Here is a 19,032-nt window from a genome sequence, read left to right as displayed (position 1 = left end):
CAGGAATTATAGTCATATATTCATTTCTATGCACTTGATACGAGTTCAAAGAGAGGTCGGTGGCCCTGCTGCCTTCAGGGGCTGCAATAACAAATTCAAGGAAAAACATTTTTTTCTCCCAAGTTTGTAACAGTGTTTCTTTATGTAAGCTGGTTGGGAAATTCTGGGAGTTGAATCTTCAAGAAAAACACTAATTTAAAATGTCTAAGATTAGAGTGCAGTTAGAAGCAGGGCTAACGGTGTTGCCCTTGAAACAAACAAATCTAATCAGCACTTTCTCTAAAAACAACCCAACAATTGGGAAGATGAGAAGTCAAAACCGCTTACTAGTATCTTTCTGCAGCTGACTGAGAAACCAAAAGACATGAAGTTCTCGGACTAGAAGTTCCATTGTCACTGATAGTAGTTACTACTCTTGGGAAAATAAGTGCCCTAATGAAATTCATTAACCAACTTTCCATGTCATACTTTTTATTGCCACTACAAACCATCCTAGAGCTTTGGAAAAATAAGAACCTCTCTTATTAAGTCTTTAAATAGATGTTTGTGAAAAGAGACTACAAATACACAAACTACATTAATTATGAGGCAAATACAGAACAGTCTACAAATGTTTACTAACTGAATATTTATCCCAAATCGCATCTGTTTTCCTCCTGGAAAACAAGCACAAAAGTTTTGAAGGGGAATGGGAATTCCCAAGCTTAGAAATCATTAAGGTTCTGGAAACAGAAGCCTTCCTCCTTGAACGGTTTCTTTCCTTCCATATCTATTTGTATGTTATTTACTTATAGAGCTCTAGGTGGTTTACACTACATAAAGAGTTTTTAAAATATTCATAAAATTGAAATAGAGCAATTCACTAAAAAATGTTACTATTACTAGATAAAGAATTTTCTGCCAATATATCCTCCAAGATAGCAGCATATTTACCATTTTTTCTGAAGGAAATAAGGGGATGGACATATTTGGCTCAGGGCACAAGCTCTTCCAGAAAGACTCTGAACTCTCCTTCTCTGGTTTCTAGTTAAAAAATCCTCTTGGGATGGGTAATTGGCATATTCTCCCACTGCTGGGCTGTACATAGAGCACAGACTTTACCACAAGACCATCATCAAGGAAATAAGGGACTAAGTTAAAGAATGGATGTTTCTTCAGGTCAGGTCAAAGAACTTTTGCCTAAAATTTATCTTTTTTTAAAAAAAATAATGGAGTGTGAAAGTAAGTACTGATATGGGATGAAGGTCTGTTATTCAAAATAAAACATCTCACTTGGTAGAAACAAACCTTGGGATCCTCATACTCTGTTAGCCAGTGATTGCAAATAAGATAATTTCTCTTCTTCAGCACTAACAACATGATTGATTTCTTTGTAACAAAGCAAAACCTACAACCCAGCGACCTACTCATGAGCTTTGATGTCATATCCCTCTTCACCCAAGTACCCATCAAAGAAGCCTTGACAGCCATCCAAAACAAATCAACCCCCCCAAACACATCCTAGATCTGACCAACCACTGCCTAACCAACACATACTTCATCTACAATGGACAAAGATACAAACAGATAGAAGGAGTACCCATGGGATCACCCCCTCACCCGTCATCACTAACCTATACATGGAACACTTTGAAACCAACGCTCTAGACAAATCCGAACACAAAGCCAAACTCTGGCTCAGATATGTAGATGACACTTTCGTAATTTGGCCACACGGGAAAGAAAAACTGGACAACTTCCTCACACATCTTAACAACCTACACCCCAAAATACAATTCACCATGGAAACAGAAACCAACAACCAACTTCCCTTCCTGGACGTCCTAATTTACAAAAAACCCAATGGCACCCTAGGACACACCATCTACCAGAAAAAAACACACACCAACTGCTACCTAAATGTACAATCCCATCACCACCCTGCACAGATCAATTCTGTAGCCAAGACCCTCATCTCCAGAACCAAACGTCTAGCTGACAAAGACCACTTGAGAACAGAACTACACACCCCCACTAAAGTATTAATTTCCAACGGATTCCAAAGAAACACTATCACCAATCTAATCTGAAAAGAGATACCCCAAAAAAACCAAGACACAGAAGAAAACCGTATCGCACTCCTCCCCTACATCAAAGGCACCACAGACAAAATTAGCAAAATTCTCCACAAACACAATATCAGGACAGCCTTCGGCACTGACCAAAAAATAGCCAACATCCTAAGAAACCTCAAAGACAAAGATCTGGCTAGAAAACCAAGGAGTTTATGAAATACCATGCAACAATTGCCCAGCCACATACATTGGACAAACCAACAGGAGAACGCACACATCGCAGAACACAAAAACGCAGTCAGAAAAGAAGAAAATACTTCCTCCCTCTTCCAGCACCTTAACGCCACAGGTCATGAAATTAATTTCAAAGGAAACAAATTAATATCCAACACTGAACACTCCAGCAAGAGAATAATCAGGGAAGCTATCAAGATAGAGAAACACCCCCATAACATGAATAGACGGGACGATACCTCCCACCTACCAGACATCTGGAAGCTAGTCCTTACCAACAAATGAGTCCCAGCCATGAAAACCAACACCAGACGCAAAACAACACGGGACACCACTGCCAATCCCCCTCATCAGACCCAGGCCCAAGCCCATCCTATAAACGAAGGACAACCACCATCCAGAAAACAGACCACAGCTGCTTCGCCAGCTGTTGCACCCCCAACCCCAAAACCAAGCAAGCTGATACACGCCAAGAACACAGACCCAGACCCCAAACTCGAAGCCAGACTAAAACCCAGAATGCTACATCACAGCCACCCACTCAGGATGTCACATCAAAATACTCAGGAAATTACACCACAAGAACTCAAGAAGTTGCAACACAGCAAATGACCCAGGATATCACAGCACAAGACCAAGGATACCACAGCAATAAGTCTCACAAGATCATCACACAACCCATTACCCAAGGCGTTACTACACAGGAGGCTAATGGAAAGGAGATTAAAATACAAACAACCCAGGAGATTACAACGCAGGACCCAGGATACCACAACAAAAGAACTCGCAAGCCCATCACATAACCCATTACCCAAGCTGTTAAAACATGAGAGGCTAATGGAAAAAAGATCACTACAAAACAAACAACCCAGGAGATTACAGCACAAATCCAGAATATCTGCACAACAAAACTCACATGGCCATCACATAGCCCATTATACCAACATCAACTCCTTCAACCAATCAAGAGGTAGTAGCGCAGCCAACCAGCCCAGCACACCAGCCCCCCCCCCCACCAGTATTTATAGAGAGACGGCAGTTCCGATCACACACACTGGCATGAAGCCGAAAGCACCAACTTGAGAATGGCGAGTAGGACCTCGCCGAAACGTCACCAAGATAATCTTAATCTTACACGGAAAAGACCCGAACACACCTAGACCTACACATACACACACACACACACACACACACACACATACATATGTATATATGAATATATATGGGTTTGTGTTCAGATTTTTCTAGAGCGTTGGTTTCAAAAAGTTCCATGTATAGGTTAGCAATAACGGGTGAGAGGGATGATCCCATAGGTGCTCCTTCTATCTGTTTGTATCTTTGTCCATTGTAGATGAAGTATGTGTTGGTTAGGCAGTGGTTGGTCAGATCAAGGATGTGCTTAGGGGGTTGTATTTGTTTTGGATAGCTGTTAAGTCTTCTTTAATAGGTACTTGGGTGAAGAGGGATATGACATCGAAGATCATGAGTAGGTTGCTGGGTTGTAGGTTTTGTTTCTTTACTGTTTCTATGAAGTGGAAAGAGTTTTGTATGTGTGAGGTGATGGATTCTGTAGGGCTGGAGTTGTTTGGCAAGAAATTTGGCAAGATTCTGTAGAGGTGAGCCTATGGAGCGGACTATGGGTCTGAGTGGTGTTCCTTCTTTGTGTATCTCAACAGCCTATACCCCAAAATACAATTCACCATGGAAACAGAAGCCAACAACCAACTTCCCTTCCTGGACGTCCTAATTTACAAAAAACCCAATGGCTCCCTAGGACACACCATCCACCGGAAGAAAACACACACCAACCACTACTTAAATGCACAATCTCATCACCACCCTGCACAGATCAACTCCGTAGCCAAGACCCTCATCTCCAGAACCAAGCGCCTAGCTGACAAAGACCACCTGAGACCCTCACTAACATATTAATTTCCAACGGATTCCAAAGAAACACAATTAACAACCTAATCCTAAAGGAGATTAAATCAGCAAAATTCTCCACAAACACAATATCAGGACAGCCTTTGGCACTGACAAAAAGATAGCCAACATTCTAAGAAACCTCAAGGACAAGATCCAGCTAGAAAACCAAGGAGTTTATGAAATACCATGCAACAATTGCCCAGCCACATACATTGGACAAACCAACAGGAGAATAAATGCACACATCACAGAACACAAGAATGCAGTCAGAAAATACTTCCTTCCTTTTCCAGCATCTTAAAGCCACAGGACATGAAATTAATTTTGAGGGAACCAAATTAATCTCCAATACTGAACATTTCAAGAAGAGAATAATCAGGGAAGACATTGAAATAGAGAAACACTCCCATAACATGAATAAACGGGATGATACCTCCCACCTACCAGACATCTGGAAACTAGCCCTTATCAACAAACGAGTCCCAGCCACAAAAACCAACACCGGACCCAAAACAACACATGACGCCACCACCAATCTCCCTCACCAGACTCAAACCCAAACCTATCCCATAGACGAAAGGCAAACACTGTCCAGAAACCAGACCATGGCTGTATCACCAGCTGCCACACCTCCTGACCCCCAAACTAAGCAAACTGACACACACCATGAACATATTGCCAGACCTCAACCTCAGAGCCAAACCAAAACCTGGAACGTTACATCACAGCCATCCGCTCAGGATATCACATCATGGAACTCAGGAGGTTATACCACAAAACCTCAGGATGTTGCAACACAGCCATTTATCCAAAAGAAATCCAGTAAAGCTTACCATCTTGTGGAGGAACTAGAAATGCCTACATTTCTTATTAAAACTAGCAGATGTTTGAAAGATGAAAAAAAAGTGATGGACCACCTCTTTTTCTTTTAAAAAATAAATCTTTTAAAAGTCACCTTGTTAAATTTTGAGGGGATGCCAATGCCGATTTTATTTTTAATGGGTTTTTTATAGTCAAATATAGACTGCCAATATCATTTTCTAACTGTCATACTGTGTTTAAAACATCGCTTACATTTACTTTATCCTTTAAAATCCATTGCTAAATGTTTATCAGATCCTCTAGAATTCCACAGTTGCCAGTTCCTTTTCAAAAAAGCTCATGTCTTTTTTGAACTGACTGCTTTTTATTTACAATAGGATGGTTGATCTACTAGAATGTTAGAGCTGTACTTATAGCTGTACTGTGAGGGGGAGGATCACAGAATGTGACTATATAATCCATGTTTTGGGCTATCATATCTACATTGCAGAAATCTAGACAATTACTTGATGGCAGAAAAGAGATTTTCTGTTGATAGAAGGATATTTGGACAACTTTGAGAAATATTTTTAGTTCGACATGCCCCTTTAATTTTTACATGTTTTCTATCTCAAAATGGCAAGAAAGTATAACAGAAATTTTGAATGATCATGAACAGAATAGAATCAAAGGGCTGCAGAAAGGTGATCCAACTGTCTGCAAAGGTATTTCTCCAAACAATATTTGGTTGTTCTATCTAGCCAAGCTTTGAATTTTTTCCAATGTTATAACTGTGTAAATAAGGCCCTGGCAAAGGTATTGTGGGGAATTTAAAAAATAGCATTGTGATGCCCTGTATGATAGGATGAAAGAGAAAAGAGAGGTAATGTTGAGAATGACACCAGAATATTGAGGTTCTGCACAACAGGGTAATGTTGGTTCCGCAAAGCTCACTGAGCAATTCTGAAACCTAGATGGCCTTTTGGGTGGCATGTGGCATGAATATCAGTCTACTCATAAGTATTTTACCTGATATTGGTTAAGGTGGGGTGATTTTTCAATGCCTCCGCAAAAGCCTTTGCTCCTTCATCTCCAATCTTGTTACCCCACATTCTGCCAGACACAAAGACCAGGTACATTATAGAACGTTATCATCATGAGTTTTTAAAAATGTTTTTAAAATCCTGTGTTTATTATGTTTATAAGTAACTCAACCCAGCAAGAATACTCCTTTCTATCCTTACCTTTTCCCCACAATAGCAAGTCTTTGAGACAAATTAATCTGAGGCAGAGTGACTGGCCAAAGTCACCCAGTTGGCTTTCATGCCTAAGGCAGACTAGAACTCACATCTCCTAATTCCTAGCTTCGTACATTACGATAAGCCATCAGAATCACACTATCTCAAAGATGCTTTTTTTTTTTAAAAAAAAGGCAACTGGACTTTCTGCCTAGAAAGCATCTTTGGGACAACCATGACCTGAATAACTGAGAATTTCCATAGACAGATCATACTAGTTGAGAATTCAGGAAATTGAAGTCCTCATACAGGGAAAGTGCTTAGAATGGCAATAGCATGTTCAGGTTTAGCATAATATGTGAATTAGGTCAATTGTGCCTTTTTCAATAATCTATAGATGAAATATAGGTAGTTCTTGACTTACAACCATTTACTAAATAATGGCTTGAATTAATGGCAATTTCTGAAAAATTCAGTTACAACTTAAATTTGAACTTAAATCTGTCATCTCATCCCTGCAGTCAGGTGATCATAATTTTGGGTACATAGCAAACTGTTTACAATCTGTTGCAGTATCCTGTGATCATGATTTATAATGTTTTTGCTGGTTTCTGACAAAGACCATTGCTTAACTGGATTTGCACTAGCAACTGCATGAATTGAATTATAAAAATGTGATTCTTATGACTGTTATAACAATGTCAGTAAAATCAGGTCCGATTATAAGCTGACTCACCTTATGATGGTAATGGCTTACAATAGAAATTCTACGCCGAAATTGTGGTCATAAATCAAGGAATACCTATGCATATGGTTTAACATTATACGGGAACAGAATGAATTAAAAAAATTAAACTTATTCATTTGGAAAACAAATTTGCAAGTAGGTATTTTTATATGTTGCATTTATTTCCTGTTTTTTTTCTCTGGAAACTCAAGTCTAAAATCTCTTATCCCCTTATTTTATTCCTACAACACTAACTCTGTGAGAATAAACTTGTCCAAAGTCAGTGAGTTCTGTCAACTAATCCTTATACAATTCCAATTAAATTTAATTTTCCTTGTTAACTGCCAGATTTCCTATAGCAAAATATTGCAAAAGTAAAGCACATCATTGTTTGATTTAACTATATATGTGTAAAAAAATAGCTTAAGCTGAAAAATTAATAGTAGCAAAATATATTGAACAATCTTTTAAGTACAGATCCCTTTATTCACATTTGATTTGGATTTTTTTAACATACATCAACAAACCAATTCCTGAGAGATCCTCCATCTCTGCAAATGCCTTTTTGGACATATTAATTTAATATGGATATTTATAATTTGTACATAAGATTGTAAATGTATTCAATATATTTTAAAATATATTATAAATATAAATATATATTTAAATGGAAAAACTTTTTCAATCACATTCAGCTCTCAGTGATTCTGTGGACACTCATAGTTTTCTTAGCAATAATACAAAAGTAGTTTGCTACCCTTCTTTTGGACCTCCCAATTTAGCTTTTAATCCTGAGATTCAATTCACATATTAACTTTTGGGAATTTTCATCACATTTATTTAGGGGTTGCTGCCTATATAGTTCCCAATGATGCAGAATTTAATTTATGCTTTTGTATAGTTTGTTTTCTGTTACTTTTTTGTTTTGTTTACACATTGTCTTTTATATCCAGTGAATGGTTAAAAACTAAATTTAGATATCTTTTTTAAAATTCTAAAAGATAGGAGATATGGAGCGAAGAAAATGCTTTCATGTCAAGTACAGGACAAGGAAGCTAACAATGAGATTAGAAATGAGCATTAATAAAGCTAGACTTTTTAGCAACATAAATGTTAAAATGAAGTTACAGCTTGTCTTTGTTTAACAACAACTTATTCAGAACTGGTTCAAACATATGATGGTGATAAATAACCAGACTTCATACCTAATGGTCATTGCAGTGTCCCACAATCACTATTTGTGACCTGTCAGTTTCTTGCAAGCAAACTCAGTGGGGAAGTCATGGTCACGAGAGGTTCTCATTTAGTGACCCGTGTGGTCCTTGCTTAAAGACCACAACTGGACTCGTGGAAGTGTTGCCACTAGGCAGCAAGGTCACATAGGTTTTTTTTTTAAATTTATGACCATATCACTTAATGGCAGAGTTTCTGGTTCCAATTAACATCATTAAATGAGGACTGGTTTCTGTCCAGAACATTTTTTTAATGCCATACTTACCCAATTTCATACATAGTTTTACTTTTCTTGATGGCATTAGCAAGACTTTTCCCTCCTTCGGTTGTTATCTTGTTTGCTCCTATCCTGTAATGAAATTGTTTTCCTGGAAATCAAATCAACAAACTTTTTTTTCAGTGCTGTTTTAGCTATCTAACATTGTTTGGAAAAAACTCGCCTTTTCACCATAGCTCAGTTAGCCTTATGCCCCATTCCTACCCCAGCATATAATTTTATAATTTCAGTTCCAATCCTTATCCTGCTTTATTACTTATGTTCTGGCTTTCTGATTCATGGTGGTATGTAGGATATGTAGGAGTTTTAAACCACCTAACTTTGCTGCCCATCTTCTTTCTAACTGACATCAGCTTGCAAATATTTGTCAATTATATCTTTGCTGTGATTCGCATGCCTAAACCAGCTTGCATGTGAAGACATGCCTAAACCAGCTGAGGCTAATTTTGTTACTTTACAGTTATAATTTTCCATACTCTAAGTCATGGGTGTCAAACTTGTGGCATCATGTTGCCATCACATGATATTTTGCAACATTTTTCCTTTGCAGAGTTGGGGTGGGCGTGGCCTGCACGTGATGTTTCCGGACCACAGGCTGCCAGTTTAACACCTCTGCTCGAAGTAATAGCTAATTTTTCAAAAAGTGGAAACCTCCAACATTCTTAGAAGAAGCTAGCAAACTAGTCTTCTCTGATATCATTCAACCAAGATTTAGCATTGCATTTAAGCATAATTATTTGTCTTTTAGTAGAACAATATGCTTTTAGTTCATACTTTGTACTCTTTCTGCTCTTTTATGAATTTTTAAAGGTAGAGTGATTACAGTAATATTCATCAATAGATAGACTTCTTGGTGAACTAATTCAAACTTCAGTAGCTCTTTTTATTATCCATCCATTCATATGGATCAAACGCAATATTTTTTTTCTATTTCCGAAATTGTAGATATTCCAAAGCTATGTCATATGACCTGTTTTTTTTAAACATTTATTAAAATCTGTATTGTTGACTGTACTGTTGTACTGTTCTAACAAGAAATACTAGTTCATAAATTCTACTATTCATAAAATATAGTACAATACTATACAATTAGCTTTCTTAAATTTTCCCTATGGATATTTTAAAAAAATACATCAACATTTTAGAATAAAAAATAGATAAGTATATCCTCTGATCCATTGTTTTGAGGAGGGAGAGAATGGAAATCTTCCTGGAACTATGATTAATGAATCATTTAGGATCCGAATACTAATAATTTTTACCTTATTTCTTCATGGGCTTTTACCCCCATAAAAGCCCATGAAGGAATAGACAAAAGGCTGCTTTATCAACTGCTTAAAGGCTTTTAAGTGGGCTTATCATCTACTTTTAATTGATTCATTAAAACTGAACAGATATGCACATTGCACAAACCATACGCAAGTTGAATCTTGGAAATTTTTGTTGACAGAATATGTAAATTAATTTGTAATATAATTACAAATTAAAATGTAATCTAATGGACAGAAGCGATTGCTCATCCTTCTAAAACAAGGCAATTAAAATATTGAACAAGGTCTTAAATTTTTAGCACTAATGTGCTTATATGGAAAAAGCTGATGAATCCTAGCCAAAACTACAATCTTAAAATAATTTTGGGAAACATTCATACGGGAAGAATATTCTTAAATTTGAATACAGGTGGTCAGTGATACAAAACCGTAATGCTTATTATGGTCACAAGTTGTTATTGTAAGTGAGCTGCCCAGGTGATTGCCTCACTTACTGACTAGTCTCTGCTCTACCCATTGCAGTCATTAAGTGACCAGGCAGGTTGTGAAGCAGAGCATAAGGTTCTTTAGGAGTGGGAAGGCCCTGAGAAGTCTACTGCAGGCCCAGGCTTGCAGCACATTGCAGCACTTCTCTAGCTCACAGGTGACCAGGGCATCTCCCATTCTGATGTGCCCTGTGCTTTGCTTTCTGCTTCCATACTGGGTCTCCATAGGCTTTGGGTACCATACCCTCCTCCCTACCCCATTCCTGTCACAGATTGGTCATTTACCCTTTTGATATAACTTTGGGAAGAAGCCACTCTGTCACAAGGTCTTCCTACATAATGGTCTAATTGGAAGTGACCCCCATTTTGAAAATATTCACAATGAATCTTATGCCCACAACCTCCCTATATAGTGGAGGTCATGTGGTACCCTCCCAGAAGTGGGCACCATTTCAGAGAGGGATATGTATGGCATCACTACAGTATCCCTGCTGTTGTTCATAAGGGTGGGCTGATTGCCATGTGGCTGAATTTTGTTCATAGGATTGCCGAAGCACTGTAGAAACTATTGGCCAGCAAGAGAGGCAGCAAGGGCACAGGGGCCAAAGGTGTCTGGCAGCAGCCGCAGCCTGTGCAGCACAGGTAAGTTGATTATCTGTCCAAGATTTCCTGTAGCCCATGCAGTGAATCTGGATCGCCTGCCTCTGCCTGATGCTTGGACAGGTAATCAGTTCTGAAGAAGCTGGCAGACATGATCTTGGAATCACTGAACAGAATCTTTCAGAGCTCCTAAAGCACAGAGGAACTACCAAAGGACAGGAAAAAAGCTCATGTGGTTGCAATCTATAAAAAGGGGAAAAATATATTCAAGAAACTACAAATCAGCTTGATATCAATACCTGGGAAGATCCTGGAAAAGATAATCAATGAATTCGTGAGCATCTAGAAATGAACAAGATAATTAAAAGAAGCCAGCATGGGTTTATCAAAAACAGGTCATGCCAGATAACCCTTATTGCCTTCTTTGACAAAAAAGGTTAAATTAGTAGATAGGGGAAACTGTGTGCAGTTTATTTAGACTTCAGTAAAGCATTTGACAAAGTAGCCCACAGCCTACTTTTTTGTAAGATAGAACAATGTGGGGTAGTACATTCACCAGATGGAATCACAGCTAATCAACCACACTCAATGGATAGTCTTCAATGGAACTACATCTACATGTAGGGAAGCATGCAGAAGGATACTTCAAGGTTCTGTCTTAGTCCCATCTTTATAAAAGGTTTAGATGAAGAGTTAGTAAGAGAACTCATCATATTTGCAGGTGATACCAAGCTAGGAGGAATAGCTAATACTTTAGATATTGGATAGAAATTCAGAAGGACCTTGACACAGGTCTCTCTTCAACAAAATGAAATTCAGTGGAGAAAAATAGGGTCCAGTGAAGTGATAATATGAAGATCATGTGAAGTGATGATGCCACTTTATATGCACTGTTGAGACCACACTTGGAATACTCCATCCAAATCTGATTAATGTAATAAAAAAAGAGATTGAGACCCCAGAAAGAGTGCAGACAAGAACAAAGATGATCCAGAGTGTGGAGGCTAAACGTATGATGAATGATGGTGGGAACTAGGTATGTTTCATCTAATGAAGAGAATGATTAGGAGTGATATGATAGCAATCTTCCAGTAGTTTAGGGGCTTCACATAGAAAAGGGAGGGTGGAAAATCATTAAAGAGAGATCCAACCTAAAACTAAAGAAAAGTTTCTGTGGGTGAGAACAATTAATTAATAAGTGGAATGGCTGGCTTCCAGAAGTTGTAGGTGTTCTATCACAGGAGGTTTTCAAGAAGAGGCTGGACAATAATTTGTATAGAATGGTTTAAGAACTCCTGCCATGATCAGGAGCTTGGACTAGAAGACCGAACTCCCACCCAACCTTATTATTCTATGTTCTATCTATTCTACTACCTGTCTATCTATACATATATGTACAACCCACTATGTTTCTATTCTACCAAGATGACTGCAGCATACAATTTCTCATTTATTGATAATTGCTAATTAAAAGAGACAAAATCACAAAACCATGTCTCATATATTTTAGCCATGTCATATGGGAGAAATCATTGGAGAAAGCAATTATTTTGGAAGAGTTAGTGGTAAAAAGAAACCAGTCTGACAAAGAACACTGTGGTTGGACACCATCAAAGCTGACACTAATTAGAGAACAGAACATTTCACAGAAGCAGTACAAGATCCTGGTCAATAGAATTGCCAAGTCAGACATGATTGAAGGGATAACTTCATATTCATTAATTAAAAGAATCTAACATTTATTTTTAAAATCAGATGGTGACAGGCAGCAGGACACCAAGGCTAATATTTATGGGCATACTGGTGTTCATGACAATTTCACTGGGTTAACTCAGAAGTACTTTTTACTATACAAGCAGGCACCCCCAGATTCAAACAAGCTTATTCTTCCATTCTGTTATGGCAGCTGCTGGTAGAGTAATGCAAAGGACATTCTCCATGGAAGGGGCTCTGCCTGCATACTGCACACTTGTATTGTTCCAAAGCTCAGAGATACTTAACTTTCATATCCAATAGCATTATATGGAAAAATCTTGAGGTGGTTGAGGTGGCAGAATCAATTTTTGAAGGCTTAATCACTTGAGAGATAGGATAGTATACAGATGGAAGAGATACTTACTTAACATAGATGAGACTTGGACATTCCTCAATGAGTCTTGCCACATACTTTGCTCCAATATCTGTAATCTGGTTGTTATATAAGCTTTGGAAGGAATAATAGCAGTTAGGATATTAAGTAATTATGTTAATTACATCAAATACTTTTTTTAAAAAAAGTACAAATACAATTTCCTAATTGTAATCTAATTAAGACAGAATCTTGTTTTCCTTTGCACAAGAATCAATAAAAATTACAGAAGCAGTTCCATATAGTTTCAGACCTCTTAAAATTTGTTACGGAACACTGCTTATTCAGTAGCTTTTGATGCATATACTGCTTTTTCAATTGACTTTAGAATAAAAGCCATTAAAGTAAAGGCAGCTTCTTCTAAGTGGGCAAATATAAGCACGCACTATTCAAACAGAAATTAACAGATAGAAGGTACATAGCTTTCTTTTAAAATATTTCCTCTTACGACAATTGTATTTTACTTTTTATTTATTTGACCACAGAGGAACCCTCCACCCACCCACCCTTAGCACCACCTCACCATCATTACCACCAGCACCAGCAGCACTGGCATGGCAAGCTATATTATAAAAACAGGAAGATCTCACTCTTTAGCACTGATAATGTTACTTAGTTGGGTAATGAAATACCTGGAAGCAAATAATTAAGCTCAGAGAGAAGAATGGGTCTATTAACATGTAATGAACCAGGCATCGCACCTCTGCCTAGTTTTCCTAGTGCTCTTCAATTCATCTCCATTCAATAACTTACCAATTGATATTTTGTTATTTCATGATGCTGCACTAAATATAAAAATACGAAAGGAAGGATATAAATAAATGTGTGTTGATAGCAATCAAGTAGTGAATCAAATGATCTGGCAAGAATCTAGAAATATGTGGAAGTCATTACTCTTTCACATTACTCCTTTGATAATGGGAACACTCCCTTCACACAATGAGTATCTGAGTTCGTCCTTTATACTTACCCCAAATAAGAGACTATTTTGAATTTGGACAGTTCCTCATAAAGTACTCTCACACCCTGATCTGTGATCTGATTCACGCTCACCCTAAAGTAAAAGAAAGACATGTGATAAAGTAGCTGGTTCAGTTAAGTATGATCCTTAGTTCAAAGAGGCATCGGCAGATTTACTTTGTGATATCGTCAATGTTTGAATACAGAACAAAATGGCCTCTTTTTTTCCTCCTCCACTAACTGAAGCAATTTATCCATAAATAAGTAAACTAATCACTGAAAGAAACTGATTATAATTCCTACAAGTAATATTTTAGGAATTCCTAGAATTACTCAAAGGACATTTTTACTAGCATTGTGTAAATGAGAGGGGGTGGGAGGAGAAAGAGCCTGCTCCCCGATTATTTCAAGAAGTAGTTTCTATTAGATCATTGTGTTATTGTACCTGAGTACTGCCAGATGGCTAAAGCAAGGCTGCAGTTGATTGATCCCATAATCATTAATGTTGTTATTGTCCAGATCTAGGGCCAAGCGTTTCTGGAAATGATGCATAACAAAGGAGATGGCACTGCAGTCAGCAGAGTAGGCATTGCAGTAAGTCAGCTTGATATAGTTGGCACGCATGCATTTAGCAACCCCTTTACCAACTTTCTCACTCTGAGTCTCATAGATGCATCTCAGCATCCAAACAAAGTTTGGCATTACTTGCACCTGTTTGTATTCTTTCAGCCTTGCCCGAGAGAGACCTTTCAGATGAGACTTCATGCTTTCAAAAAAATAGGCAAGAAGAATCCTCCTTTTCTTCTTGATTGTACTCAGAGGAATCAGATGCCTCAAGAGTTTCTGCCTTGCCTTGGAAAGCAAGCCACACAAGAAGAGATTAGTAAAATGAAAGTGCTCTTTATTTCGGAAAGGATCCCCTCCTGTTGGGTGGTAATTTTTTGACCAGGAAAGAGGCAAGCAGGAAGACAGAGTAGTGTCTTGTATGGAGCATTCAGCAAAAAACTGCAGCAAATCCCTGGCCCCCACTTTCTCATCTGTTACCAGATAAAAAGCTGTGAAAAATGATTGCAAGGTCAAGTGCAGGAATTCATAAGAAGATTGGTCTACAGCACCTTCATAATTAGGAACTGCCCTGAGAAATCCTAAATGTAAATCCTGCTTAAGGAGGTCACTAAGAACTTCCTCTTGCTCAAAGACAAAGAGAGATTTCTGCATCCCCATGTAGGCTATTTTACTCAGTGCAAACAATTTCTCTTTATTGGACCTGTATGTTTCTTCTTGGCTTCTGTTGTTCTTCTTTAGCAAATTAGTCTTTTGAATGCGATTCAGGTGGACTTCAGTCATGAGCAAGAATATGTCTGTTAGAGTGACAGTGAAGTCTGGGAGCTCATGACTATCAAATGCAGAATGGAAATGTTCAAAGCATTTGAAGATAATCCAACAAAATAATGGCACCGAACACAAACTGCTTAGATTTGGATTGGCTTCCAGTTGGTTCAAAACCAAAGTCTGACATCCTTCATCTTTGAAAAACATTTTAGTATAATCTTTCAAGTTACTACTGGAAAACCCTCGGAGATGTACTTTCTTCCGGACAATGTTTTTATCAATTTCTGTCCCTGTCCTGGCTGTCAGAATTTTTCTAGATCCCTTCAAAAGTTTTCCACTGAGGAGGCCCACCAGAAGAGCAAGTGGGTGAATAGATTCAGTGGGAGAGCAGATTTCAAGAATACTATTGAGATCAAAATCAGAATGAATTTCATCAAAGCCATCAAATGTAAACAAAACAGTATGAGGAAATTTTACAATGAAGTTGAAAACCTCTTCTTGATCCTGATCTGGGAAACAGTTATATTTGAAGAGAAGATCCTTTAAACAAAAAGCTTCTTCTTGCTTAAAGCAGCTGAACATTCGGCATCGGAAACGAAAGAAGAATTTGGCCCCTACATCAAAGGCATTCTTGGACCAGAGATTTTGCATCTTTTGCAATAACATGGACTTTCCAATCCCAGCATCCCCAAAGATATAGATGGTCTCTCCATTTTCATTGATCAGCCCCAAATTGTCAGTAAGTAGATCTTCAAAGCCATCCACACTACTGAGTTTCTCATTTTTATGATTGAGAAACTCCATAATGTTGGCAGAATATATTTCTTCAAGCAACATGTCTTCTTTTTGGGCATATGACATGATGAACTTTGTTTCTCGGCCCAATTCATCTTTAAGTTTCTGCTGGTATCTGCTGACTAAAGATAAAGCTGAGTATTATTAAATGAAATTTTAATGCAGGTCACCTAACGGAAAGATTTTAAGAACCACTTTAAAAAATGTAAACGAATAGATATGATCTATTTAAGTTTTGTTCTACCCTTTCATGTTTCTCTGGAACATGTAAGAATTTTCAAAGCAGCTATAGAATTTCTCAAGGGATTGGCACTCAAAAAATAATAGTAAAACACATATACACTCATAAACACCAAATATTTAGATCATAAGCTTCTCTTTACACAGATAGACTTCCTCCATGGAAGTATATTGCTGTAAATGTATGCTGGGAAATTGATGTCTCATCCCCCACAATATACAAAGTGTAATTTCCTCAGATTAGCATATTTCCAACTTGCAAATTGTCACAGAATTATTTTACTCTAAATCCAATTGCAATAATAAACAATAGTAAAATAACTATTATATAAAATTATATACATTTTTCACTTACCTTGCCCAGTGGGTTCTTTCTCAAATATGATGATTATAATGCCTATCATTTTGTTTTGTGGCAAGTAGTTACCAAGAATTCAATACAGGTAGTCCTTGACTTACAACAGTTCATTTAGTGACTATTCAAAGTTACAATGGCACTGAAAAAAGCGATTTATGACCATTTTTCACACTTAAAACCATTGTAGCACTCTGATAGTTATGCAATTAAAATGACAGTTGCAGTGTCCCAAAGTCATCATCTTTTGCGACCTTCTGACAAGCAATGTCAATGGGGAAACCAAATTGACTTAACCATGTATCAACTACAATGTTGTCTTTTCCCCCCCTCCCATTTCTATGGCATGTAATATATAGAAATATCTTTGACCTCCAAAAGCTAGCATTTTGTAATTGTGATATTCTTATTTAAATGATACCTAAATATATACATGATCCCCATGCTATTCCTCTTCAGGACAATGCACAGAAGAGAAGTAAGAACTTAAGCCAATAAATTGCATGGAAAGAAAATACAGCTAAAACTAATGTACTACACCAGTGATGGCTAACCTATGACATGCGTGTCACTCATGACACGCCGAGGCACTTTGACTGACACGCCTGTTGGTGTGGGGAAAACCTGCACATTTAGAGGCTGCCTGTGCTCTGCTCCAATCCCTGCTCCCTGCTTGTTGCGTGGAGGCATGGTGTCACCTCTGCCACAAGATCTTTGCAGCAGGGAACCAGTTTTAACCGCCATAAACTGAGGTTTGTCAGTTTCATTACCTCAGGAATGCTACAGGAGGAAAGGAGATCCATGAGGTTCACAGCCCTGTAAGGTGGCCTTCCAATCCCCACATCCTGCACCTGCAGCCCTGAGACCAGGGAGACGAGTTTCACAGCCCTGTGTGATCACCCCACCCCAGTCCGTCATAAACATCGCAGGAGGACTGCACCACAACAACCAGACACAGTGCTCACGATAAGCAGCATCGGGTGGCAATTAAGTGCAATTAATACTAAAATCTGCATTTCTGTCTTGGTGGCTCTCCCTTCTTCTCTCCCACTGTAAAACGCTTGGATGTCTAGTCTGCAGCATTCAGCCCTTCTCCAGCTCCTCTAAGCTTTAATTGCCTCCATAGCAGCTCTTGCAGTTCTTGCTTCTCACCATCCTCACAGAGCACCACGCAAACCCTCCAAAAAAAATCTCCAAAACTTTTAGCTTTTTGAACTAATAAATATATTAAAAATATAACTCTTTCTTTATTAGGGCTGCAAATATTACCAAATTATTGATATTTCTTGAACTGACACACGACCCGAGGAAGGCTACACTTTTTCCCGATTTTCGACACACCAAGCTGAAAAGGTTAGCCATCACTGTACTACACCATTCCATATTATCCAACAACTTTTATTTTGATTATGCCCATTCAATGTTTTAGATAGTCTTCTTCATCTTGCCTTGCCTCCTTCACTCTTATTCCTGTTTTGTTTTCAACTCCATTGTTGTACATTCTCTCTGAATGATTAAACTCACATTTTTATAATCCATATTTATTCAGTCACTCATTTTTAAAACTATATTTTGATTCTTTTTACCTCTTAAGAACCAATTCTTACCATACTCCACTTATTTTTATTTTTCTCTTTACACATCCAACTCTCAATCCCATATAACAAATTAAGCAGGAGCAGGACAATTTTACATTTCCTTCAAAATACTTTACTTCCTCACAATAAAACACATTCATTTTGTTGCTTTCCTATCAATATCTATACTTGTAGTTTTATAATAAAGTTTCTCCATCCATTTCCTCATTCCAAGAAAATACCTACCTGCATTTCTGTATAACTTCCAATTGTTTACTACACTTCCCAATCAAACATGGAACCTTCATCTACGATAATTTTCAAATCCCTATCCTTATTTAATCAGTCTATTGATCACTGACTTCAAATCATTTGTGTTCTCCCGATGACATGGCAGTAATAGCACACATTGTAAATATTGATCAAAATCTCATGTATTCAAAAAGGGCTATCACTTATATTTGCCTCACTCCTTTTTCAGTTTGAACCATAGTACTTCCTCCTATTCCTCCATTTCTTTCTCTCTGTTCCAAGGAGCTTCCCCTTTCCAAGCATTAACTTATTACTCTTTAAATACTTTTTCTTATATATTTTGTACTATCTCTTTTCTTTCATGTCTACTTTTGCCTAAGATCCACTCTTGACACTTCGACAAATTTGTTATTCACAACTCTCATCAACTTAATCTTAATTCTGCCAGGCTTTCAATATAAATAATCAAATCCATTATGTTTTAAGATTTATATATTTAATTCCACAAATTAAAATAAAAGGATCTGTTTAACAAACATCTGAACAA

At 37.7% G+C, this 19,032-nt stretch overlaps 1 protein-coding gene across 22 annotated transcripts in view; it reads right to left on the bottom strand.

The window, feature by feature from the left end:
• The window catches only part of NOD1 (nucleotide binding oligomerization domain containing 1), a 99,866-nt gene that overhangs the window by 56,024 nt on the left and 24,810 nt on the right, over positions 1-19,032 (bottom strand). For 16 of the 22 annotated variants that reach the window (XR_015740342.1, XR_015740343.1, XR_015740344.1 and 13 more), the window contains 5 exons: positions 14,380-16,183; positions 13,945-14,028; positions 12,966-13,049; positions 8,479-8,562; positions 6,045-6,128 (listed from right to left, as the gene is read on the bottom strand). Coding sequence is in view for 18 of the 22 variants with exons in the window: in XM_087917781.1 (XP_087773907.1) it covers positions 6,045-6,128; positions 8,479-8,562; positions 12,966-13,049; positions 13,945-14,028; positions 14,380-16,183 (2,140 nt within the window). In the remaining 4 variants the exon portion in view is untranslated. Of the gene's footprint in view, positions 1-6,044; positions 6,129-8,478; positions 8,582-12,965; positions 13,050-13,944; positions 14,029-14,379; positions 16,184-19,032 lie in introns of all 22 variants that reach the window. The other 6 variants (XM_087917783.1, XM_087917788.1, XM_087917790.1 and 3 more) reach the window with 3 other exon arrangements.

Source organism: Pseudonaja textilis, chromosome Z (genome assembly GCF_049901715.1).
Source record: "Pseudonaja textilis isolate UNSWEBS1 chromosome Z, rPseTex1.2, whole genome shotgun sequence".
Classification (NCBI taxonomy): domain Eukaryota; kingdom Metazoa; phylum Chordata; class Lepidosauria; order Squamata; family Elapidae; genus Pseudonaja; species Pseudonaja textilis.
The sequence above is the reverse complement of the archived record's forward strand: the minus strand, read 5'-3'. Positions and strand labels throughout refer to the sequence as shown.